The following is a 26,041-nucleotide window of genomic DNA, read 5'->3' as shown; positions in this document are numbered from 1 at the left end:
TTGCACTTTAAAAATCAGGTAACTTTAAGTTATTAAAGGTAAAGTTTAAACAGTAATGATTTCCTGGTTGGTTTTCCTTATTCATGTTCATGACAGGTGTTATGTCATGTTTATGAAAGTGTCATGACAGTCTTATTCACCCCCCTTCAAATAAAGTGTTACCAACAAATCTAACTCCATAGATTGACACATAATGAAATTATGATTATTATTTGTTTTTGTCATGAATTAAATTTTCAAACTAATAAAGCTGTTTCCATTGAATTAATCTGCATCTGACCAAAAATCTGAAAGCAATATGAACTGACAGCACAAAACTTAAAGTTACATGATTCTGCCCAAACAGTCACACATTTTTAGAAGTTTTACAAAATTTTGCTTGTAAATGTTTTGATGGTTAAAATGATCCAGTTGAAATATATTTAATTTAAAAAAAAAAAAAACATATTCTTAGGATCTCAGTTGAAACTAGGTTTGAAGGGGGAAAAAAAGGAGGAATTTGACAGAAACCGAAACATTTTTTTTGAAATTTTGTTTAGCAAAACGTCATGTTGCTGTAAAATGTTCTCTTTTTTTTCCCATTTAGATTTGGAATGAGCGGTCGTTCAACTCAAAGTACATCAAGGTGAGCATTTCTCCATGCACGTGATAAATGTGCATGAGCTCGATCCACAGTCACCCATATGGGAAGAACAGCCACTCGCATTGAGCTGAGACCTTGGTGAAGTTCCTCTGAGAACGTTTCCTTCTCGCCAAGGTTCTGCGGAACATGCTGGACAGCGTCGGTCTGACCGACGTCGGCATCGTCGCCGCAGACGGAGACTGGAGCGTCGCTAAATCTCTGATCGCTGACCCACACCTTAATGACTCAGTTCAGGTGATTGGGTAAGTAGCGCAGAACTCCCCCTGTAAACTCAGCGGTTCGGAGTTCGTTCAGACGGATTGGCTAAATTATGCCATTTGGAGGGGAAAGCTCAATTTCGTTTGGGAGGTTTGTCTCTGAGATTCCACCTGCTCAGCTGACTGTCGGTGGCTGTTTTTCCGCTCGACTGTGTGAAACTAACACAGACTGAACGTCGTAAAGCTAACAATCACATGAGCATGTTTCTGCTCTTAAACTCCATTCTTTCTTTGCTGCCATCATGGAAATCTCTGAATACATACAACTGTCTTTTGCTGTCACGTTTTGATAATCATCAGTAGTTCGCCTGGCTTTTCAACAAACAGACTGGAAAGAACCAAATTAAAATGCAACTCAAATTGGCAGCAGGAATTTTACAGAGTGATGATAATCTGTACAAAGAAGTTCAAGATAATTTGTTTGAATCTGTAACATAAAAACTAAAAGCTTGATAAACCAAAAGAATTGGGTCATTTCAGAGTTTGGAAAGCCTCACCTAACCACGCTGCATATACAGATAGGAGTGTATCGATCTATTAGTAAAACACAAGTTTTACTTGTGTTACTAGAGTTGCTGAATAGCTTCACCTTCATCTGATCAAGGCACGGCTTTCCAGTCAAAGTCTCTGTAGAGTTGATGAAACTCCATGGCTTTTGGTGGCATGTTGGTGACACCGTTATTTGCTCTTTGTGAGGCCTGGTTTTATTTAGCTCCTCGTCCAGCTTTGTTTGCCACAGTTTCAGTTGTTTTAGACATTTTAGTCACTGCTTTGACTGTAGATGGTGGCAAGTTTAGGTCAACAGCAGTTTTCTTGCTGCAATTTCCAGATGTGTCACTCAAGACAAATCCAAATTTCTTCTACGTTGATGGAGAAAAGGAAATCATGGCTTACAGATAACGTTCAGAGATGCTATGATCAACTCAGAAAACCAACGTATACTTATTTTGTTGTGATTGTAAGGGATTCATTAGATGTGGTGATGGTATGTTTTGTTAAAGCAAGTATTTCTTATCATGGTCATTTTTCCCTCAAAGGATACATTTATTTTTGGGATTTTTTTGCTTCCAGTCTTTGTTTTTCCCCATAAAGTGAGATGAGTTTTCCATGCCGGCAGCAAATCTTTAAAACTGAGGGAGGTGTGAATGTCTCTACTTTCCGTCTGTAACTCCACCAGCTGCTGCGGTACACTCTGGACAAGACTGGCTTGGAGTCGGTCCGGATCGTAGCCAGCGATAACCTGTGGGAGCCCATTACCTTGTCGCTGACTCTCGACCCAGAGCTCAGCAGCGCCGTAGATGTGATAGGGTAGGCCGTAGTCCTATTTGTTCCTGCTTTTCCGCTCCAGGGACTGCTCTAACAATAACCTCACTTCTGCGTGCCAACATGCATGACAGCTCTGTGGAATGTCTCAAGGAAATTCCCATCATATTCCTTTAGTTTACTCAACATGTTTAGGCTGGAAATCATCTCAACCTCTTTTTTTTTTTTTTAGCTTCGTTCTATTTTACTGTTAATAATCTTGTTTGTTCCGAATCAGGGCTCACTATCCGGGAACTACCACAGTGCCAGAGGCCTTGACCACAAAGAAAAAGCTGTGGTCATCGGAGGACTACAGCACCTTCAACGATGACGTGGGAGGAGGCTGCTGGGCGCGGATTCTCAACCAGAACTATGTCAACGGACAAATGACTGCGTAAGCCACACGGAAAACCCCAGCGATGTTCCAGAGATGAGAGCAAAGCCTGATTCATGTGACAAATAGCTGAGTGTTTTGACTACATTGGCAGCTCCTGAGACATTGTAACACCTGCTGGTTGGTAGACTCAGTAACACATTTCAATCTAAAGTTTGTATGAAATGAAAATGTGCCTCAGTTTATCCAGTAAAACCAGTCCCATCTCATGGTTTCAGTCAGAGGGGATGAAGTCAGGTTTCTATTGCAGCAACTCTGAACTTTGTCAGTACTATGCAGATGATCTACTTGCATCTGAAGCCTGAATGCAGCAATTCCCTCCACTCTCTACTGGATTGCATTACTGCTGTCAAGCAGCGTTTGGACCAGTATTGTTTGTTTTTTCCATCACAGAATACTGAATGCATTTTATTTAATGGGAACTTTGTTGCAGATGTCATCGCTTTGACTTTGAATTTAAAGAACAGCGTTAGGAACTTTGCACTTAAAAATTGGCCCAGTCGATCCTAAATGTTCACACCAGTCTTCTAGTCATATCTTAATTTTACCAACATATGTTTTCCTGCTGGGATATTAATGGTTGGAATGACTCAACCAGAGTCCTGACAAAGATCGGGGTGATGGCAAGGAGGTCTGATTGCACTGACTCGGAGTTTTGCATCAGAATAGTTTGAGGTTGTTGCTGTGCTGCTCCTCCCTCTCTCTTTGAACAAGTGACAGGGTTTAACAGATGAAAATAAAAGTATACTCTGTGTCCTGCAGAACCATCTCCTGGAACCTGGTGGCCAGTTACTACCAGGAGCTGCCGTTCGGCAGAGACGGGCTGATGACGGCTCAGGAACCTTGGAGTGGAAACTACGTGGTGGAATCTCCGATCTGGATCACAGGTGTGTCACGGTCGGATACTGAGACCCACATGAGGAGTTTGGGTTTTTCATTCCTAAAAGACAAGCTCCCTAACCTTCAATTTTATGAATGATTTCCAAAATATTCCTACTAATCTCAGCCCTGTTCTCATGGAAATGTTCTTGACCTTGCTATAAAATCCATCCAACATTCTTGGCGTCTGGACCTAAAGGAGCTTCCATGTTTTGTCCAGTCATATCTTATTCTTCCTTCAGTTCTCAGATCTGGCCTAGTACTGAGTCTAACATTATGCTGCGGTTCGATGGGTTTTTCCTAACTTCCAGCATTCGTTTCCTGAAGATGTTCAGTTTTATGCGTTCCAGCATTTGGAACGAGGTTCCAGAAATCAGTCCAACTTTTCAGTGTTGGTTCCTTGCAGCCCACAGCACACAGTTCACTCAGCCTGGATGGACATACCTGCAGACTGTCGGACACTTCGCTCAGGGGGGAAGTTATGTGGCCCTGACAGACGGGAATGGAAATCTGACTGTTGTCATAGAAACCATGGTGAGTTAGTTCTTGGCCTTTACAGTGATCAGCACCTACACGATGAATGTGTAATCCTCTGGATGGAAAGCAAAGTCAGATAAAATGAATCGTATTTTTCTTCCTCAGACTCATGATCACTCCATCTGCATCAGACCTCCTCTCCCTCCCTTCAATGTCACGTCCCAGAATGCAACATTTCAGCTGAAAGGCTCCTTTGTAAGTTCTAATGAGCTCCTTCTATGTCTGATGAAACTGACTGAGAGACGCTGGTGCCTTTACTCTCTGCTGCCTTTCTTTCTCCAAGGCCTCCATCAAAGAGCTGCAGGTGTGGAGGTCGCACTTTGACTTAAAGGCGAAGAAGCACTCGCTGTTCGAGAAGCTGCCTCCTGTGAAGGTTAACAAACACAAGCTTTTAAAGCTGTGAAGAAATAGATGTTGGGGCCGACCTGTATCCTGAAATGTTTCTGCCCCCTGCAGCTTGTAGATGGATCATTTACTCTGAATCTGGCTGAAGATGAAGTTTACACTCTGACCACCATCAGGACCGGACAGAAAGGGAGCTTCCCTGAGCCGCCACCTTCAGCCCGCTTCCCTAAAGCCTACAAGGACAACTTTGATACTCGTAAGTCCAGAATCACTTGAAAACAAAGTTAGTATTGTTTCCCCAAATGTTAGAGTTGCATATCAGAATTTCATTAAATTTGAAATAGAAGCAACAGAATACATATGTATTTTATTGCTAAACCATATGTCCATATTTTTTTATTCACTCCTCTTTAATGTTTTACATGTTTGTCCGATTCAGTTAATTTTTGCATTTTTATTTTTGTCCATGAAACTGCAACTGAACCATTATATTTTTTATTTTTATTTTTTTGTATTAATTTTTGTTTCAAAGAAAGCTGTATGTGTCTTTGTTTTTTGGGGGATGTTATTAAATCACTTACATAGTTCCTTTTTTTAGTTTAGCCAAGTCATAAAAATGTATCCTTCAAAAAACTTATCCAGTTTATTTCCTTGTTTTTACTAAGGAAAGAGTACTATATTATAATATATTTTTATCCAGTTCTTCAATATTTTTGAGAACGCTTATATGGATGTATTTCAAATAGAAGTAGCTTTTTAAGTAAAAATTAACGATTTGCACTCTTTTCCAACTTTTTAAAAATAAAATTTTGTTTACATCATGCCAGTTCACACCAAATGTTGTCTTTGCATTGAAACATTTTTTTTGTAGTGATGCATTCCAATTGATACTAGTTAGTTTTCAAAGTAAATAGCATATTTTAGACATGCAAAAATCAGAAAAAAGTATTACTTGAAGTGTCTTTAACAGCTTACACTGAGACAAAAGAAGTAAGCTAAAAGTATATTATCATTATACTTTAAAATGAAATATTCACTATTGTCTCTACAGCTTCCTATTTAAGAGATTTAAAGATCATTTCTATAGTTGTTACTTTGCGTCTGTGCAGGAAACCCTCCATTTTCTGAGGCCCCTAACTTCGCCGACCAAACCGGTGTGTTTGAGTACTACATTAACCTGACTGACCCCGGACCACATACCTTCACCCTACGGCAGGTCGTGACGGAAAGACCGATCACCTGGGCAACGGACGCCGATCAAACCGTCACTGTCATCGGAGACTACCAGTGGTAAGACAGCGCTGTGATCGCCGCTGCTCAGTTCAGAGACCTGCATCTAGAAACTGAATCCACTAATGTTTGTATGACAGGCAGAACATGATGGTCACCTGCGATGTATTTATGGAGAACGTACAAAGCGGTGGCGTGTTCGTGGCAGCCCGGGTGGATAAAGGGGGCCAGTCAGTACGCAGCGCTAAAGGAGTCTTCTTCTGGGTGTTTGCCGATGGATCGTACAAGGTTACCAATGATCTGGGTCAGTTTTGTCATTCGTCAGTGCAGAACAGAGTCTAAAGCACAGGCTGTGATTTTAATGTGCTTTTTTTTTTTAATACTATCTTTGATTAACAGCTGGGCAATCGGTGCTGGCAGAGGGACAGTCAGGAACAAGACCTTTTGATTGGCACAACTTGTCCCTTTCTGTAAAGGTGGGAAAATAATTTAACTTGTGATGAGATCTTTATGTAACAGCTTTTTTTTTAGGAGGGAAACAGATGCCAGATGGTTGAATGTCTGTCTTATTTTATTAAATTTTTTTCCATGCTGCAGGGTCAGAGCGCCTCCGGAATGCTGGACGGACGGCAGCTGTGGAATGTCACCGGAGTTTCTTCACCGAAGAACGGCTGGGCAGCAATCGGAACCCACTCGTTTGAACTGGCTCAGTTTGATAACTTTAATGTGTTGGCAGAGTAAAGATGGAATAGGGAAATTATTCTTTCTTGATTTAAAACTTTGGAAACTTGATTGACGTTTGTACAAAAGAAGAGAACAGGAGGGACGTAATGATAGGAAGTACACTGGAGCTCTGAGCTTTACTGCTTAATTAATTTTGCACTGCTTTTGTTTTTGATTTTTATGTTGGTTTTTTTCACGTTCAAGGGAACACAAAGACTACACTGAGGTGTTTAAGGAATTTTTTTGCCTGAACTGCCTCACCATGAATTATGTTTCAAAATGAATGTGATTAATCCATTTCATTCTGGAGGATTAACTGATTAAAGTCACTGTTGGTGTTTAAAGACGTTTGCCTGAATTTGTTTATTAAATATTTTTACCTGTAATATTGAGATTATGCAATTAAAAAAATAATTTAACATTTTATTTGACTTTTATTTCCATTTAAGCTATACAACTTAAGCTACAACATGTTCTTTCCTCTTCAGCTTCATTTTATCTATTGAAATCCATCCAGTTCTGCTTTGACACCCCTGGGAAAGATGTGTTATTGAAGGCAGTTGTTGTTTCTATATATTTCTGCTAATAATGATGTACTGTAAAAAAAAATGTTAGTCTATTTTTGCCCAATAAAGTCTAAGGTGGCATTTATTGTACAAAGGACTTGGGAAATGTAGACCTTCTTGATACAATTGTATTTTTTTAAAATATAAATAAAAAAAATCACAAATAGATTTTCCATCACACTTAACATGTGGGGCCCTGAAATATAATTTTCTTAAACTTATTGTTTTGAAGAGACGATTGATTCTTGTTTTATAACAAATTGAGGAAGTCTAACTTTGGCTTAAGCGGTAATGGTAATTATTTTGAGCGATTGTTCTAAGGGAAAAACTAGCAAAGTTTTTCGTAATGTGACGTCTACGAACGATCCAACTCTTTTGAACGGCTCTTCAACATGAACGATAAGACTCGTGTCTCACACTGTAGTAGCTACTTTATTCTATTAGTTAAACTACAAAAAGGGGCTGAACATATGAGCACAGTTTTTGCCACTTTTGGCAGCACGGTTACCTGGCTGCTACACTGATGCAGGTTTCATGTAGCATACAACACTTGTGGAAAAACATGGGTATGTTATGATTTTTTTTTAGTTTCTAAAATTTTAGTTGTTTTTTTTTACCTTAAACTTTTTTTTTCTGAACTTCACCCGCAACAATAATTACGATGCAACCAGCATAAAATGGTCTGTCCTCCTTAGAAAGATGTACATCTCAAAAATGGATCATTTGAATGACTTTTTGAACGTTTCTTTAAAGTAATCGGATCCATGAGCTTTGGTTCCTTTCAAAGAGTCGTAAGTCCCATCACCTAGTTAGCGCGTTCGCTAGCGTACGTTTCGTTGCCATGGTAATAGTCAAACTTCGACTTTATAAAGTAACATGCCGCATAAGCACAAAGCGACTCCTAAACGGGTCTTTATCAACAACATCGACTCGTATTCCTCCAGGAACGTCGCCAAGGTATTGAAACACTGACAGATTTTGTTTGCTTCTCTTTATTTTATGTTCACGGAAGATTAAATGCCGCTTGGTTTCGTTGTAGCAGAAGTGATACGTGAGCTTGTCCGCCATATTGTGAGTGTCGACTGCGCCTTGGAAACCTGTTTTGTCTCCGAATAAGGCACTAAGGTTTACGTTCTGCCAATTTTGATAAATTGGCTTTATATGTAATAGTTAATTTCAGATCTGGTCAGGAGATAGTTTAAAATCTGCAAAAAACAGAAATACTTCAAAGAGTCAGGGAAGTGTTTCTCAAATAGTGACAGCCTTTGTTTAAAATAATGTCACTCAAGTATAAAAAAGTGACTCAAGAGCAAAAAACAAAAGTATTTGGTGAAAAGAAGACCTTTTGACTTTAATGTCCTTATTGTCTTTTTCTATAAAAGCATATATTTTAAAATAGTTAAAAAATTAGTAAGGAGGATTTGTTCTTCTGTCTATTATTGCCTGTTGTATAGTTCCTATGTAAGGCCGTTCTAAACGCCATGGATGAAGAGGAGGAAGAGGAAGAGGAGGAAGGGGAGGAGGGTCACCTGAATCAAGCCTTTCAGGTGGTTGGAACTGTCTCTAATCTGTCTGATGAGCTCCCGCCTCACATCTTGGAGGAATATTGTGTAAGTAATCTGATCCGAAGCTGTCCCGTCAGATGGCTTCACGAGGTGGAACCTCACTGACTGATTCTGATTTTATTGGGTCTTTCTTAAGCATCCTGGAAAGGAAGAACTGCTGTCAAAGCTGATGGAGTGTCAAGTTATCATCTACAACATTAGCCAGGATGCCGATCAGGTGGAGGAAGCTTCCTGGGCTGTTAAAGGTAACCTTTCATTTACAGTGGTGCTGTGTCATGAATGTAATTTTAACGCAGTAATTATTACACCATTTTGATGATAAAGGGTAAATATCTGAGATCTTGCTGTGGGACGGAGCAACTTCTTCCAATAATTTAATTGCAGCGTTTAATTTTTCCTTTTTGTGACCACGTTACTACTTTCCCAACATTTCTTAAGCAGAATTGTCTCAAAATTGAAATGTTTTTTCTTCTCCCTTTCTCTCTATTTCCCATCTCTCCTGCACACTTGATGTCCAACATCTCTAGCATCCATTCAAATTCAAATCTAAAAAAAGATAAAATAAAATAAAGATCATTCTTCTACGAAGTTTAATTCACGATAACTGATGCAATAGTCAATAAATCCAGCAGGATTCATTCTTGTGTTTCATTCACAGCCCTCCATGATCACAGAGAGGATTTTACCAGTCCAAAGATCTTTATCCTCATCTCCACTGTGATGACGTGGGCCAACAGTATACCACTGGATCCAGTAAGTCACTTTTAATTATGCTCTACCTCCATTCCTGCTTAAATATTTAATCTAATCTGGATGTAATTATCCTGGAGAATCTTGTCACTGTGTTATTCTTTTTCCATCCCAGGAAGACCCGGAGCTTCCCTTCACTGATGAGATTTTCTACTGCAGAAAAGCTCATCCCAGCTTCAAAAAGCACATCGACCTGGAGAAAGTAGTGGTGAAAGTCGGCAAATCTGTGCGTTCCCATTTCATCTGTAAGGTTCCTGTTCTCTTTCCAGAGGATGAGTGAGACTGACAATGTTGGGCGGGTTCTGTTTACAGAACAGAGAGATCTTCTCCACCTATGTGGTGGCATCCGGCCTGCAGTACGGAATGGGGGAAGGGGTCTTCCACTTCTTCTTCAAGGTCCCATCACAAAGGAAAACACAACTCTCCACTGTTTTAACTCAGACATACTTTCAGTCTACTGAGTGAACAATGCCCCCTCCTGGTCACTGTTAAAAACTTCTCAGCTGGAATTTAAACACAATCCAGATAAATCTAATGAAAGACAAAACCGGAGTTGCAAATGTTGATTTATTTGACTAAATCTGTGACATTCTGTATGCTTTTAGGAGTCGTGGCTGGGAGAGGCATCTGCAATATCCATATATGGAGATGGAAAGAACATCATTCCCACCATCCACGTCACCGATCTGGCCAGGTTAATCTTCTAACCGGAGGTGGACAGACAGGCAGGTCTCCTGATAGCTGTCATTTTGATGACCCGTTAGTTTCCTTTGTGTTGCAGCGTGGTCCAGAATGTGATCCAACACCAGCCCAGACCCTACTACCTGCTGGCTGTGGACTTGTCAAACAACAGCATGGAGGAGTTGGTGAAGGTGAGAAACGATCCAGGACTGATCCAAGTGAACAGCTTAAGAAACCAATTTGTGTTTGCTGATGATCCGTCCAGATTATTGCCACTGTAGTGGGACCTGGTAACACCGTGAACAGGCCCTTTGAGGACATCTACCTCAACCCAGAGTTAACTGTAAGTTATTTTAACACCAGAAGAAGAAGCTTGGATTAAACGTAGACACAGAGCCCCCTCCCAGGAGGAGTCCTGCTCCTCTCTGGATGTTAGAAATCATTCCTGACGGCTCTTTTCTACCTGACAGGTGACGGAGATCGAGTCCCTCCAGGTCAACCTTCGGATGGAGGCGGTAAACGTTGAAAACCTGTTCTCCATACACTGGCACTGTGAGAGTGGTCTGGTGGACAATGTGGACCTGGTGGTGGAGGAGTATCGACTGTCTCGAGGGCTTCTGGTGGGGCTCGATGTGAAGATTCAACCTCACGTAGTGTTTCTGTCACGGAGCTGTGCCTGAGCGGCTTGGTTGTGTGTTTTTCGCAGCCTCTCCGGGTGTGCATCCTGGGTCCTCCCGCAGTGGGGAAGACTACCTTGTCTTTACAGATCTGTAAGAAATACAAACTCCATCACATTACTTTGAGGGACACCATCTATAAGGCCATGGCAGAACTGGTGAGCCGGCGTACGGCACCCTTATTTTCAATTAAAGCTGATCATGTTTGAACTCTGTTGGTATTCTTGATCAGGAAGGCATTGTGAAGAACCCAGATCCGGATGCTGAGGAAGTCGCAGCAGAGGCTCAAGAGCTGCTAAACACCTTGAATGAGTCCATGGATAGTGAAGGTTCAAGCTTTCTGCAAAAAAATGTTTTACCACACTTGCTTTTTTCAGTCAAGTGTGGTAAAACTGACTTATGGCTCGTCTGTGTTCCAAAAAGTCATGTTCATAAAGTGCTTATTTTCTGATTAGTGCTGGAAAATAATGAATTGTTTAGATGTTTGTTTGTTTTTTTCCCAGAACTGGAATCATTTTTGGAAAGATTTGTTCTGACATAAGTTGCACTCAAGAACTTTGAAGAGAAAAAAAAAGTCGTACTTACATAGGCCACACTTGCTGCTGGTCTCCACATTATAACATGAGATAATAACACATAAAGATTTTCTAACATAAAAAAATGCGTATCTACGACGTACACAAATACATTATATGCTTTTTCCAAATAGTACATGTAACACAACAGCTTAAAAAATAAAACACAAAGCCAACCAGGAAGAATCATTTCTTAGCAGAGATCTTAGTCCTTTTTACACAACTCCGAGGACAGTCATATTTTGCACAATAAGAAACAAGAGATGGCGTGCCGCACCTCTCCTTTTATCTCCCAGATATTTCAGAGGAGCAGCTCAAGGTGTTGAGGGACAAAATGACGTCCAACCAATGCAAAAACCAGGGTTATGTCCTTGATGCTTTTCCCAACTCGTACAAGCAAGCCGAGGACCTGTTTGAAGGTAAGAAGGACATGCTACCTCCACATGCATCTTTACAGCGCCTTGCAAAGTATTCATATCCCTTGAACTTTTTCACATTTGGTCTTATTTAGAAAACTCATATTTAATTTGAATTTTTCGATGCGTAAAGAAGTGCATAATTTTCCGTTCTGTTTAGAAAACGATAAATGCAATAATTTCATTTTTTGCAGAAGCTACAAATGGAAACTTGTAAGGTGGTATTTGTCTCTACCGGTTTTGTACATCTCCTGGTTGAGACTCTTACTCATTTTGCATGCGACCCATGTGCAGAGGCCTCAGTCCAGCTGGCACAGATTTGAGTCTCGGCCCGTTGTTCTTTGCTGCATATCTTCCCTCTCTCTCACAACCCTCTTTCCAATCTACTGTGAAATAAAGTCCAAAAAACTCGTTTACGGGAAAAAAACCCCACTGATTTTTCTTTTTTTTTTCTCCAGGGATAGGGCACCAAAACTGGCTCCAGCCCAGAGGCTCTTATTCTTCTAAATACGGCCCTGGTCTTGATGTTGCTATTTGTTCTCTAACCAACCTCTGAGGCCCTCACAAAGCAGTTAGATTTATAATAGACATAATCCCACTTAAGTTGACTTCATTTACTAATTAGACAATGTGGTTGCACTCAGTGGATATGAACACTTGGTCAAGGCCCTGCACATGTACAGCAAACAAAGAATAAATCACTTCTTCATCTTCAGACGAGCAGGAAGAGTTCTCCGAAAAGTTCACACCAGGTAGATTTGCTCCATCATCATTGGCTTGTTTTGTCAGGCGACCCTGGATTAACATGGAGCTCCTTGTTTTGGCTGCAGAGTTTGTGTTGGTTCTGGACGCCACCGAATTCTTCCTGACAGACCGAGTGATCAACCTCCCCGAGGAAACGGTTCAAGACCTCGGCTACGAGCCGGAGAAGTTCCTAAGCCGGCTGGCCATCTACAGAGAAAACATGCAGGAGGAAAAGTCGGTTCTCAACTATTTTGAGGAGCTGGATATCATCCCTGTGCTCTTGGGTAACGTGATGGAGGACAACGTCTTGTGTAAAGATGCACGATCTCATATTGACATTTGTACCAGTTCTGATACTCAACAAAATTCTTGATTGGGTATTGGTGACGATGTGTCCCGTTCATAAGGTCAGATCTATTCAGTCTAATTCCACACTTTGTGCTCTGAATGCTTTATTTAATTTACAATTTGCCCCTTTTGAACCATTAGAAAAAAAAGTTTGTTGCAGTTAATTTTTACATGTTTGACTAACGTAGTCAACCTATTGCACCTGCAGCGACTGAACAAATTAAAGTTGTGTTGTTTGGCTGTTGGTGTATTTAAATATACTGTACTGCTGCACAGTTATAAAATACATTTGTAATTCAGTACATTTATGTCGGTTTTAAAAGAAACATTTTCAGTCAGTCCAGCACTGTTTTTCTGTATCGGATTGGTATCAGACGGTACTAAACCTCAGATATCGGTACTGGGTGTGAGACAGAGTGGATCGGTGCATCCTTAATCCAGTGTGGGTGACTAGAGGAAGGATTCTGTAGTTCAGTTCACTTCCCTGTGTTTCAGAGGCCACAAATGGCGAAGAACCCGCCACCTCGCTCCTGATGCGTAAGATCTTCACCACAATGGGCCCCCCTAGAACATACAGTCCCAGCCCTCAGGAAGTGGAGGAGGAGGAAAGGAGGATAGCAGAAGAGAAGATGAAGAAAGAGGCAGAGGAGAGGGCTGTGGAGGCGCGAAAAGAGGAGGAAGAGGCCAGGAGCAGGGCTGCACGCTGGGAAGAGTGGGTAGGTGGACACGATTCATCAGACGCACGTCACGTCAGTTAAGAAATCAAACTGTTTCCTGCCTGACGGTCTATGTGGTGCACATGAGAAGCATCAGATGTAAACGTGAGACAGTCGTAAAGTGAACGACTTAACACCTCCGCATTATTTAGAAACGTTTGCCGACTGTCAGCCTTCAGAACCCTTAAACAGCTCCAGTCCGATGTTTGTGTTTCAGACTCAGAGTTCAGAGGAGGTGAGGATGCTGGAGGAGCTGCACATGGCCAACCTGACTGACCAGATGAGAAGCTATCTGATGAAGAGCGTCATGCCAACGCTGGGAAAGGGTCTGATCGAGTGCTGCAGAACGCAGCCGGCGGAGCCCCTGGACTTCCTGGTACTGCTCGGCTTCAAGTCGGTCACTTTTCTGAACATCTGCTGCTATAAGGGAGTCAACGTGGAAAATGAGCATGGGCAAGATTGTAGGGAAAAATTCAATCTAATGGGAGTTAATTTCCCCCATTGGATTTCAATTTCCAACTGATAAGAAAAAGAAGGAAGACAGCATGTACAGTTCTTCTTCTCAGCTGTCAAAAAGACAAAAGCTCCGTTCTGTAAGAATTGAAGCTGGTTGAAAGCTTCAGAGTTGTTAACAGTCCGACTCCCAGATGCCAGGAGGAATCTTATTCTAATGTTCTTACTGAGACTTATGTTTTTATAATCTCAGAGTGGAGAATTGGACGAGAAATTATATTTTCAAAGATTATGAAACACAAGAGAAACTACCGGCGCTTTACTAAATACTCTCAGGTTAAGTAAAACGACCTATTTGGATGCGATATGTGCTGTCAGCGTTTTCCTGGGCCATAAAACCTGCTGCATCCCCACACTTCCCTAATTCTCATGTCTTTGGCTTAGAGACACTTCTGGAACCAGAGGAAGGCACTGACTATGCCCACCACTAAGGACACGTTAAAATAAAACAAAAGCTGCGTTCTGTTTGTTCTTATGGGTTTGGGATGTCTGGTCCTTCTTTACTTCTGAATTAGGATCCGGTGAAACTCTTAGGAAAGTTACTGAGGACACAAATGCACATCTGGGTCATGAAAAACAAAAAGAGTGTTACAGAGCTTCACTCAGTAACAGAAAACTAGGAACCTTGTTCACATCAAATTCTACACACAAGTTGATCAGACGGGGTTCATCTTCTTTCACTTTTCCCGTTATTAAGAAGAAAAAATAATACAAGGTGTGGCTTCCTGTACAGGAAATTAAACTTGTACAGTTGCAGAGTGTCAGTGGTTGTTTTCATCAGCAAAATGATACAAACCCCCCCCTGCAAAGTCAGAAAACATGAATTATTAGAGGAATCTGACAGGGCAGCTGAAGTGAAAAGGAGAGCAAATAATCTTTGTAATTGAAAGGTTAAAAAGCAAAACGAGGTTTATTTCTGCTCCGTGATGCATTTTGGTGTGTCTCGTTCCAGGCGGAGTTCCTGTTCCGGAACAACCCGCATGACCACCCCCCGAGTGGCGAGGACTCATCCGAGAACCCTGATTTTCCTGCGCTGTTTGATTAAACTGAGCATTTATTTGTTGAGGGAAACCTGGTTGAGTCGCGGCGTTTTTCTCCCACCGGATGTGAGCAGTGTTTGGACTCTTGAGTACCGGCCGTGACTGCAAAACAACCATTTCAACGTGTGCATGAATCCAGGAGCTCATTAGAAAGTTAATTTGTTTAATGAACTCAGGAGCAACGACGCTCCAGTCATCGCCGCTCGGATTTGGCTGCAGATATCTGGGACGGAGAAACGGTGCAAAAGGCAGCTAATTTGCAGGTCTCTGGAGTTCCCACTCACAGCTCCAAAGTGTTCATAATTAGCCGTATCAGAAGCCCAAATAATTTCATTGAACATAATCGCTACGCTGGGAAATTAGAGAGAAACACTGTGACAAACAACACAACATGAAGAGAAAAGAGCAATTCACTTTCTGTAATAAATATGTTGGCACAATGTTTGAACGGCTTCCCGAGTCTCTGTCATCGACTTGTTCCTGTAAAATATGTGTTTGTTGTACACAACACACCATATGCATTACCTCTGCAGAGGTAATGTATGGTCATTTATGTGCCAATGCAGCACCTTTAAAATGTTTGGCGTGTCACAACAAACACCTGATACCAACTGCCAAACTGCCAAGCACAGTGGTGGAGACATGGTGATGTGGGCTTGTTCTGCTGCCACAGAACCTGTGAATAGAGTAGAATATGCTTCATTGAGTCCCAAGGGGAAATTGCTTAATACTCTATTGTCTTGATAAAATATAATAATAATAATAATAATAATAATAATAATAATAATAATAATAATAATAATAATAATAATAATAATGGACATCCCTGGAAAAGATATGGTCTGAAAGGTTTCTCTCATCTTCCTCCTGCCGATATTTATGCAGTCTAATGGATGCTTTAGATGAAACGAATTTAATGTTTGAATTGACCAGATTTATTCTGTATGAACACTAGGGGGATTTGATTGACTGATTTGATTTTAACATTCTTCTTGAGCTACTTGGAATGCTAATGTAAACATTTAGTCCAAGCTTGAACCATCCGAAATACGTCAAAATCTCAAAAGACATTTAAACATGAAACTTTTCTTTGCACTTTGCAATTCTTCACACTAATCAGACCTGAGTGCATTTTGTTTTTTTAACCATTTTATTTCCAATAATCAAAAGAGACTGCATGTTCAGAGAGCTGAAACTCAGCCGGTTTAATGACCCTCTCGCACCACTAGGTGTCAGTCTCAGATCATTTGTTGGGTGTTAGGATTCTGACGGACGGGATAACGTCCTTCTCAGGAGATCAAATTGGGAAAACCGGGTAAACTCTTTGCAGATTTGTCTCTGTGATGTTTGAAATCCCAGTTTTGTTTTTTTTTGTTTTTTTTTCATCAGATCATTTACATCCCATTTTCCTCAGTTGGACTGAATCCAGCCTCACTTATGCTGGTTTCTGTTTCCGAATAACACCCAATCCAATGTGTAACATCCCTGAGCTCAGACTGAAAACATACCAACACCTACATACACACTTGCACAAGAAAGATGTGTTTGTTGCTTAGAAACAGTTGGCCTGCAGTTGTAACGAGAGCTTTGTTCCTGAACATCATGTGGTCTCCTCCGTTGTTGAGCACAGAAATGATTAAGTTTTGTACCAATACTCATCGTCAGTTTGGCTTCCAGAATCATTAAATAAGAACTTTTTAAAGTCTGTGGAAATCAGAATGTTTTCTGTCACACACCCCCTTTTCTCATGCCAAATTATCAAAGCATTTGATCTGAAGATAGAGTTTGTCTTACAGGTTCTTAGATTATTATATGTAAAATATCTGTGTTCATGACTGAATGAGCAACTCTGAGGGCAAAAATAGACTACAGGTCCCGTCAGGAAAAACCAGGCTGTTCATCTGATTCCAACTTATTTCCATACAAAGAAAATAGCAACAAAAGAACAGCAGAAAAAAATAAATAAGAGCTTAGCAGAGCAGGGACAATTATTCTGTTAAAAAAGTAAATATCATATTTTCAAATAAACATATTTTGAACTAGAATAAAAGTAGAAAAATGTAGTTTTGCACTCCTCTTACGTAAAAAATAGGAGTAGGGTGAATATTTACTGATAATATTTATGTAAAGACAGAACATGAATATCGAACAAGCTCATGAGACGAGACGCAATACTAGGTTTAAAAATTCAGATCCAAATTCTGGTTTAAAATCTAATCACTGTATCATTTTCCAATCCATGTTGGAGTAGTTTTAACTCATCAATTTGTGTTTTTACTTGTAGCAAAAGGGGCTCATGACTCTACGTAGCTGTAAAATTATGATGGTTTAGCATAAAATAAGACTAAACCCATGAGTTATTTTTTCATAAACATCAACAAAGCAAACCAGTAAACAAGTAGAGCATCCTTCACATGCTTTAATCTGCAACACAAAATAAAAAAGACAACCTATTGGTGAGAATTAAGTTCAGAATCTTGCAGCACTGTCACCTTGCTTTAAGTTTATATTCACTTTCTGGTTTCTGGTGTTTAGTTTGCCCCTTCATGTGACAGTAAAGTTTTGAACCCGCTGAGAACACAGATCCAAGCTGTGAGTTTGGAGAAGGAATGTAATAAATCAAAGGTCTTCACTGCTGCCCAAAGACAAGTGTGTGAGCACCCAGAGGACGCTTTGAGGGGCGGATTGGCCCCTGCCGAGCCCCTGCCTCAGGACGGATGGATGGAGGGATTGTGTTGACAAGGGGGAAAGACAGAGAGGAGGAGTAAGGCGGAGAAGCAGCCACACATTCAGCAGGGAGGCTGAGCGCTGCAGCCAGAAACTCATCAAAGAGCTGGAAACACCTCCAGCAGCCCAGCAAAAGCAGGATGCTCACATATCTGTGTGTGTGTGATGGATGGATGGTGTGTCGAGGGGGATGTTTGGTTCAAACATTGTTCATTAGTAAACTACATGACTGTCCTGCCTGATTGTTGAGGCAGAATATCAGATGGTGATGAGCGATTACTGATCCGACTGTCAGGAAAACTTCACCTTCCCTTCCTGCATGCTGGGATCGCATCTGAGCCGCAGTCTGTGTCACAGAAACATTTCACTGCACTCAGTGTAGGCAGCGTCTTCATGTTTGTACCACAGTCACACGGTCCGGATGTTCAAAACGTCACTGGTCAGACTGGATGGGGAGATTATGGCAAGTCCTAAATGTATTTATTCAATACCCTTACCATAATGAGGTATTCTTTTTCTCTACTAGTTTAACTTTCAGTCACAATTTTAATACGTTGATGTACAAGTTGACTCGATACAGAACTTAAATTTGCTACAAAATTCTGCATTTATAGTACTAGCAAGACTTTTAAACACTCTGAATAATTAGCCCAATTGATGACTTGGTTAACACCAGTTAACATTATTGACTGTATTCATTATTTATTCACCTAAAAAGGACAATAAAATAACTTTAGTCAACTAGATGCCCTTGTAGACTCACTATATGTTTTACCTCTTTTAACTGTACAATTTTTGTACCATATTGGTCAAATATAAGTCAACTATAGCGAACCCTATAGTATTCTTGAAATACTAGAGGAGAACAAAACCTGACATCAAGGATCTGAATTATATACACAAATGTCTTGCCGCCTTATAGACTCCTCTAAGTTAGACAATAAACTGAAGCCTCTTTATAAGCATCCAGAAAAACTGCTTTATTTATCAGATATATCTATCTGTGTCTGGACTTAAGTTAAAGTTGCTATGAGTTATTAAAGAAAAAAAAAAAAACATTTAGTTTTTTTCTTTTTATTGAGCTACACAAGTTAGGTTTTAAAAAATCTGAAGGAAACTTCTGAAAAACCTCCTTCCAGGAAAAATTTACAATTCTCACTGGCCTCTTTAAATGGCGTGTCAACTTCTTCTGCAAAGTTTCCCATTTAGTTACTGTTTAATGAATGTTTCCTTTAGCATGTTTTAACTTGTCTCAAATTAGCAGAACTCTACGGCGTTTAAAAACCTCCGAACTTGTGTGATCACAGGAACGGTCTTCATATTCCTTTATGATGATGAAGGAGTCTTACCACAAATGCTGATATGCTCCCAGGATCAGGTTGGACCGGGTTCAGGCCCCGCAGGCTTCAGGGTGGGTTTGGACTGAGCAACCAGCTCTGGGGGTCAGACTGGCAGGAGGAGAGGGATGTTGGGAAGGTTCCACACAGACACCTCCCACTCTGGTGTGGGAGGGCAGTGGAGTGTCATGTGGGAGAGAGAGTGAGAATGTATTCATGTGTAGGTGTGAAGTTTGTAGATCCTCTCGGTCGTTCATCTGTTCTGCAGCCTTAAGACCACGGCAAGTGTGACACAGGCAACCTGATCACCTTATTGACATTCAAGTGTGATTACATAGGTGTTTGGAAGATGTATAATAATGGAGAAAGACATGACCTACAATACAAAGATGGAGGAAATCTAATAGAAAACATTGTCATGTTTACACACACACACACAAAGCAAATGTGTAGACACCCTAAGTGCCATTTTATGAGTTGCTTAACAGGAGCCATGAGAAAAAAATATGCATTTTTGATGGCCAAATTTAAATCGAATACAGGAACCATTAATGGAGACATTTTTTTTTAAATAAATTCTTTTGACGATTCCCTCTGATTTGCCAAGAATAGCAGATTCAGCCACAATATGCTCAAACATTCTAGATTAAATTAGAAAAATAAAAAAAGGTTCTTTTATTTAAGGCACCAACTCGAGCTTAATTACCCAACAGTGGTGTAGCTATCCTTTCTTAGTGCGCTTACACTCCGTAACACAGGAGGGCGCCAATTCCCAATAAGAGGACATATGAAAAGCAATGACAAATGGATTTGGATTTAATGTTTTCCTAGTGCTGCAGCGAGCCTCTGTTGGAACAGGCACTGATCATGGGTATGACCTGCAGCAGTGGCAGACATTTTGAAATAATCACCAGTCTGTGATGGAAGAACAAATGAGCAGAAAAGAAGTGGAAAAACTTTGTCAAAGTTTTTAATGATTCTCATTCATCCAAATTTACAAGTGTATTTTTACATTTATATTTTGCAACATCAGTTTTCCTGTCAGACAGATTATTGGAAGGAGTCATTTTGAGTCCACTGTTAGGTCTAAGTGCAGCTGTTTTGAGATTAACGAACAGTACATCCTTCTCAGGTCACCACCTTTCAGTAAAAACATGTTACATTTCGCCCTGATTCCTACGTTTCTGACCAAACTATGAAGACGAACAACTGGATCATTCATGCTGACTTTTAAGTGGTTAAATACTACAGTTTAGCTCAATGGACATTAAATCTGAGCGATTCTGTGAACCAGAATGTATCACGCAGAAAAGAGACGTATAATTGGGCGGATTCTTCTATTTTCCAGCCCATCCACAGTTGAGTATTATCTTTATGTGTTGAATGACTCGTTACTTTTAGAGGAGTTATTATTCGCATATATGCACGAGTCAGATGTTTAGACTCTTGAGCATCACTCCATGTTCATCTCTCTCTCTCTCTGGAGCCGGCTGGCGTTGGCGTTGCAGCGCTGGGTGATCTCTGCCTGAAGCCTCTTCTGAGTCTCTGTCAGAAACTCGTCCTGGTGGTCAACAGGAAAACGACACAGTCGTTACTGGTTTAAATGGAGGCGCTGTGCTGATAGTTTTAGGAGTAACCAGTCAGATCAATAGGGAAGATGTTCTTTTGCTCTTTTAATCTGTCAACTGAAATGGTTTATTTCAATGAACGAGCAAAACGTTTTGTTAGAAATGCCTGATTTCAGTCTATAATATCAGGAAGGTGGTTTAAAATAATGAACCACTTTCATTAGCTCAAAGATGTGATGTGATTCCTCTGATATCAAATGTTACTGTATAATAAATTTGTTGTGCTGGACATAAAATGGGATGTAATTCTAATATCTAATGTCTAGAAAAAATTTTGGAACAAAACTTTTATTTTTTTTCCATTAGTACAATTAGACTTAAGAAATCTCTTGTTTATGTAAATCAAGAGATGTAAAAAAAACATAAACTGGTTTGAATAATAAAATTCTTATCCTCAATGGAAAATTAGGTGTTGAATATTTGTATTTACTTTAAATGTATAAGGCTGATTTTTAATCAAGACGATGTGAAGAGATTACAGGAACCAGGAAAAGATGATCAGGAATATTAAACTATAGATTTACTGATTTGAACAGGTTTTAATCTTAATTTAGCCTTTCAAAATAAGAGTTTTCTTACGTAAATCAACATCCTGGAGCAAAGCAGAGGCCTGACTCCTGCCTATCCCAAACTCCCCCCATGCCTCCTCCCCGCCTCTCCTCCACCGTGGCGGTGGTCTGCAGCAGAGCAGTTAATAAAGAGATTGATTATCAGCCTGTCAGGAAGTGACAGTTGGACAGGGCGGCTCTGCGTGAATGACAGAGGGCACGCTCACCAAGCAGCAGCCAACCTGACGCTCACACACACACGCGCACACACACGCTAACACGCACACGCTCACAAGGCTCTGCCAGCACAGAGGGTAGGTGGAGGATGTGGAAGAAGGCGGAGGGTGGATGGGTGAGAGGCGGGCACGTGGAGAACAGAGACACAACCTTCTGCCGGTAGAAGTGTGTGTTAACGTGTGTGTGTGTGTTTGTGTGTGTAGGCCGAGGCGTTGGAGGGGGTCAGAGTTCACAGTCACCTCCTTCTGCTTAGAGGGATGCCAAGCCCTGCAGCCAAACGGGTCAGAGGAGATCCAGGAACACACAGACACACACACAGTGCTGGGCTCACACACACACACACACACACACACACACCCCCACACACACACACTGAGGCTGGATCTTGGTCTGTTTCTGTGACTTTTCCTCTGAACAACAACAACACGACAAGTACTTAAGGGTCTATCAACGGAAAATCAAATGTATTTCTAAATTTGAATATCCTTCGTGGCATTAATTCAGTGAATGCACTCACTTACTGATCATCACACCTGACCCTAATCAGTTATTATGGTCCATCAGTGTATAGTCAGAGGGTTTCAGCTGCTCTGCTCACAACCTTGTTCTGTTGTTTCAGTTGTTTCTAATTTGTTGTCAGTGTGTTTCTAAACAGACCATCAGGTATAGGAAGGAAAAATCAAAATGGAGGCTCAATAACTCGGTTACCTCACTTTGGGAAAGCATGCCTATAGATTTACTACACTGTGTTTAGCTAATAAGTAGAAATAATCACTAGAGTGCTGCAAAAATGGTTAAACAGATAAATGGATGTGTATTTAAAACTATTTGGATTTGCACAGAAATCAAGATTTTTGAAAATCCAGAGTCGTAGAGAGTTGAAATAAGTTTTGCAACCAGACACACTCTCCTGCTGTCAACACAATTTTTCTGTTACTCTGGGTCAGCAGGTGGAACAATCGATACGTTAAGCACACAGGACCAGAATCTGAGCTGTTTACAGGCGGAGCAGAGGAGGAGACCTCAGATGGGTAGTTTCCCTCTGGCTCGGTGCCACAGACAGACTCTGTGTTTGTTCAGCTCCTCAGCTGATGAAGACAACAGCCTTGTGCTGGCCTGAATTAGAAAATCAATACACACTAAACACACTAATGTTGCCAAAGCAGAGGGTCAGGGACCCACTGTGGCTCTCTCACTGGAAATTGAAAAACCGCTGCAATTCAAGCTAAATGCTTAAGCTATGAATATAAATTACTTTTTTATTGCTTTTATTTTTTACATGTTAAGATTGTGTATGCACACAGATGCTGCAGTTTTTGTTTTGCATAAACCAGTTTTGCCAAACTTGGAGCATGTTTTAACCTGTTGAGGTGATTATTCTGTCTTCCTTCCTGAACATACAAGGCTGCGTGAAGTCTCATTGTTTGCTTCGTTCCATGACGGAGTTGCATTATTATTATTTATTAACTCTTTCTACTGTGTTTCAGTTGAGTGTATGTTTTACAAATACACACATCTGAATCATCTGGCTAGGCCCATCAACCACCGCACTCCTCAGATTGTAACTCTGCTGAATTTCTCCATCAAGTTCCCCAAAATATGGTTTTGTTTTTGTCAGGGTCAGGTGTGATTTGTTTTGAATTTTCAAAACATTGAAAATTCAAACACCTTTCACTCAGCCTTCTTCCACAGCGGCAAACATCAGCTGTGCTTTGCAAAACGAGCTCATTTTCAGACTTTACAGACATTAGTGTGTTAATATCTTGTTATTTAAAGGACAACTGGAATAAAAAGAAAGTATGGGTTATTTGGGAGGATTTAAAGATGAAGCTTCTTCTCTCTGGCAACATGACTAAAAACAGCTTGGGCTAACAGTTTGGCCAAAAACTGTCATGAACTGGCAAACACCAGCAAATCTACAACAGAACGTTGAAATGGCCTAGTCAAAGTCCAGCTCCCAACTTGGTTGAATTCTGTGATGGAGCTGTGCAGAAATAAATATTTTTAAACCTCAATGATCTGAAAAAATAAAAAATAAAAGTTGACAGATGTTACAGTCTGATAAAATGTAGGTAACTAGGTTGCTGCAGCTGAAAGTGGTTCAACAAGAAATCTCCTGCTGGGTTTATATTGCTCTGTGTAGATAGTTCTCATTTTATAAATAGCTCCCTCAGAAATCTTGATTTGGTTCTTTAAGAGGAACAGAAGAGTATTTTGAAGAAAACTGATAGTTCAGGTGACTGTTTCAAAGCGAGAGAGGTTTCAGGAACTTTTAGGTGGATTTGTTTGAGTTTGATCAAGAGACTAAATTTTTACGTTCCCCTCCCCTCTCTGCTCTTGTGAGAGGAAAAGCTCAGCTGCAGCTCCTCTCTGCTTACAGCCAAACAGCAGAAACGCAGAACCTGAGAGCCAAGAAGAAACCGATTCTTCTTCCTGTCTGTGAAAACTCGTCATCACATAACGAACAAGAGCAGCCATGTTTCAAACATCCACAAATTCTTATGAGACTGATAGTCTCTCTGTATGCGTGTGTGTCTGTGTGTGTGTGTGTGTGTGTGTGTTAGAGAGAGGACGGTGATGATAAAAAAAGATGAGTTTAGAAATTCTCTGATAATTGGAGCCTTAAAAGCAGCTCATTTTTAACGATGTCACCATGACTGCTCGATGACAATTAATCTGTTTGCTGCTGCTTCCTGGCATCTGTGCCAATTACTTTATATGCTAATGTATGTAAATGACACCTCAGACGCCAGTCGAGCGCCATGCGTGCTGCGTATCCTCTGTATTTTTCTTTTATTATTTTATTTTTTTTCAAATTGTTTTGTTGAGACTGATCATCAAAACATGTCCTTTAAATCTTGATGCGTGTTAACACTCGTTGATTCTGTGTTTTTTCTTCTTTTTCTGAGTTTTTAATTAAAACCTTGCAATTACAGGTAAGTGGACAGTTGGTGCAAACTGTCAGATTTTTTTTTTTTTTTTTTTGCAAAATAAAATAAGTTTTAAAGAAATTTGTTTTTAGGAGGTGCAAAAGAGCAATTAGTACCAAATAAAAACAAAAAAGTTTCACACTTTTAATAACCAATGACTAAAAGGATATAATGTATTTTTGGCTTACAATAAAATTAATTTTCAGTTTGAAATTTTACTCTGACTTAATTGGATAAAAGAAATAAAAAACAGGAAAAAAAAAAAAGCAATGATTGAGTTTATCCTCACAGTGTTGTGCACACAGCTGTCTGCAAATAAAACTCAATCAGCAGGTGTGAACAATTGCAGGTTTGTACGTTTGTCTGAATGATGTGTTTGGTTGTAAAGGAGAAGACTTCAAAACACACAACAACTAAAAAGGATTTTTCATATTTAACTGCAACTGGCACATTTAAATGAACAAGTTTAACTGGATCAGATATCAGATGGTATTCATAAATAATTACATGCACACATAAGAAAACAACCAGCAGCCAAGAAATTCCTATTAATGATTGTTACTACATATTGGGGTGATGGCACAGAGGAATTCAAACCTTAAAGACTTGGAGTTCATCACCAAAGATAAATGTCAAATTAGTGGTAGAATTAAGCAAAAAGCCGGTTGAAAATGAGATAAGAGTTTGATGAAGAACCTGAAACAGCTGAAGTAGTTTGGACATTTGCAATGAAGAAATGTAAAGTTTAATAGGAAGCAGCTAGGAAGAAAAAAAAAAGAGACAAAGAACACAAGGAACTGAAAGATTCATTTCTTTTTGACTTCATCATTAATTGTCAGCTAAGAAGTTTAACTTCCACCACACTGCCTTCACAACATTTCTCCAAATGTGATATTTTATTTCATCTGGCAAACTCATTAAACAGATGCAAAAGCGAAATCATTAAAAACAAAAAAAGAGTTTCATTCCTAAAAAGTATCAAAGTGAAGCTTGGAAGGAATTAAAACAAAAAAAAGTACTAAAAAGTGATTCTGAAATGTATCTGTCTGCTATCATGTTCTGGCAGAACCTGACAGAGAAATACTGAATCCACATTTAAACTTCCTCTGAAAATAATCAGAGAGAAATGACAGCAGGAAGTCAAATTTCACATTAAAGTTCTTTTTTTGCTCTCAGTGACCACACATTGGAATGCCTTGGTGTCGTATTATTCCATTGCTGCATGTAAACATCTGCAATAACATTTCATTAGGAATTTGTCTCAAATTTGTGCCATTGTTCTTATGATTTATACCAAAACAAGTGGTTTGAAATATGTGATAATTTACCAAAAAAATGTTTGCAAAAGAGTTTAAGAGCCAAACAAAAATGAATAAAAAATAACTACAATGTCAGAGTCACGGAACAATCATTCTTTGTTTCACATTATTGCACCAGACCAAAGTAATGAAAGTGAAACATTCATCAGTGCTTTCCTGCTTTCTTTTTTGCAAAATTTACATTGCGACTTAGACGTCTAAGGTGCATTTTGGAAGTCAGTTATTGTTTTGAACGGGACTCAAAACATTCAGCGTTTTTACTCTGGATTCACATCTAAATCCAAATCGTGTTTCAGTCTTCCCTGATGTCGGAAACATGTTTCAGCAGAAGATTCAGCCAGCTGCTCTGCCGAAGAGCCGACTGAAGCGTCTCTGAGTAAATGTTAATGCATGCGCTCCGAGCAAATCCATGCA

The 26,041-nt window shown here is 40.1% G+C and overlaps 3 protein-coding genes across 6 annotated transcripts in view; 2 read left to right on the top strand and 1 right to left on the bottom strand.

Annotated features, from left to right (window-relative positions):
• galcb (galactosylceramidase b) overlaps nucleotides 1-6,734 on the top strand; it is a 9,912-nt gene extending 3,178 nt beyond the window's left edge. Inside the window, exons 6-17 of one of the 2 annotated variants that reach the window (XM_007553097.2) lie at nucleotides 587-625; nucleotides 758-885; nucleotides 2,441-2,596; nucleotides 3,359-3,483; nucleotides 3,882-4,009; nucleotides 4,118-4,207; nucleotides 4,296-4,385; nucleotides 4,469-4,613; nucleotides 5,467-5,647; nucleotides 5,728-5,891; nucleotides 5,987-6,063; nucleotides 6,185-6,734. In XM_007553097.2, the coding sequence (XP_007553159.1) occupies nucleotides 587-625; nucleotides 758-885; nucleotides 2,441-2,596; nucleotides 3,359-3,483; nucleotides 3,882-4,009; nucleotides 4,118-4,207; nucleotides 4,296-4,385; nucleotides 4,469-4,613; nucleotides 5,467-5,647; nucleotides 5,728-5,891; nucleotides 5,987-6,063; nucleotides 6,185-6,328 (1,467 nt within the window). In that variant the 3' untranslated portion in view covers nucleotides 6,329-6,734. Of the gene's footprint in view, nucleotides 1-586; nucleotides 626-757; nucleotides 886-2,077; nucleotides 2,209-2,440; nucleotides 2,597-3,358; nucleotides 3,484-3,881; nucleotides 4,010-4,117; nucleotides 4,208-4,295; nucleotides 4,386-4,468; nucleotides 4,614-5,466; nucleotides 5,648-5,727; nucleotides 5,892-5,986; nucleotides 6,064-6,184 lie in introns of both variants that reach the window. The other variant, XM_007553096.2, reaches the window with a different exon arrangement.
• Nucleotides 6,735-7,718: 984 nt separating this feature from the next.
• On the top strand, nucleotides 7,719-15,345 carry ak7b (adenylate kinase 7b). Its single transcript, XM_016671979.1, has 18 exons — nucleotides 7,719-7,833; nucleotides 8,331-8,486; nucleotides 8,578-8,686; nucleotides 9,100-9,194; nucleotides 9,307-9,417; nucleotides 9,504-9,587; nucleotides 9,797-9,885; nucleotides 9,973-10,063; nucleotides 10,138-10,215; nucleotides 10,343-10,492; nucleotides 10,579-10,707; nucleotides 10,782-10,878; nucleotides 11,421-11,543; nucleotides 12,257-12,292; nucleotides 12,371-12,568; nucleotides 13,128-13,348; nucleotides 13,566-13,724; nucleotides 14,814-15,345. Exons 1-18 carry the CDS (start codon nucleotides 7,753-7,755, stop codon nucleotides 14,904-14,906), a joined length of 2,100 nt encoding a protein of 699 aa, XP_016527465.1. The 5' UTR covers nucleotides 7,719-7,752; the 3' UTR covers nucleotides 14,907-15,345.
• A 4,568-nt stretch (nucleotides 15,346-19,913) lies between these two features.
• LOC103138758 (protein phosphatase 1 regulatory subunit 37) overlaps nucleotides 19,914-26,041 on the bottom strand; it is a 39,004-nt gene continuing 32,876 nt past the window's right edge. For all 3 annotated transcript variants that reach the window (XM_007553092.1, XM_016671974.1, XM_016671975.1), the window contains one exon: nucleotides 19,914-20,526. In XM_007553092.1, coding sequence (XP_007553154.1) covers nucleotides 20,419-20,526 — 108 coding nt within the window. In that variant the 3' untranslated portion in view covers nucleotides 19,914-20,418. The remainder of the gene's footprint in view (nucleotides 20,527-26,041) is intronic.

This window comes from Poecilia formosa, unplaced genomic scaffold (assembly GCF_000485575.1).
Source record: "Poecilia formosa unplaced genomic scaffold, Poecilia_formosa-5.1.2 Scaffold54, whole genome shotgun sequence".
Taxonomy (NCBI): domain Eukaryota; kingdom Metazoa; phylum Chordata; class Actinopteri; order Cyprinodontiformes; family Poeciliidae; genus Poecilia; species Poecilia formosa.
This window is presented reverse-complemented; position numbering and strand designations above follow the sequence as displayed.

What these genes read in the sequence shown, in the direction of transcription:
- ak7b (XM_016671979.1), top strand. Translation starts at nt 7,753, where the DNA reads ATGCCGCATAAGCACAAAGCGACTCCTAAACGGGTCTTTATCAACAAC. An exon ending in AGCTTCCTGGGCTGTTAAAG is followed by an intron (nt 8,687 to 9,099) that starts GTAACCTTTCAT and finishes TTTCATTCACAG; the next exon opens with CCCTCCATGATCACAGAGAG. An exon ending in ACAGTATACCACTGGATCCA is followed by an intron (nt 9,195 to 9,306) that starts GTAAGTCACTTT and finishes TTTCCATCCCAG; the next exon opens with GAAGACCCGGAGCTTCCCTT.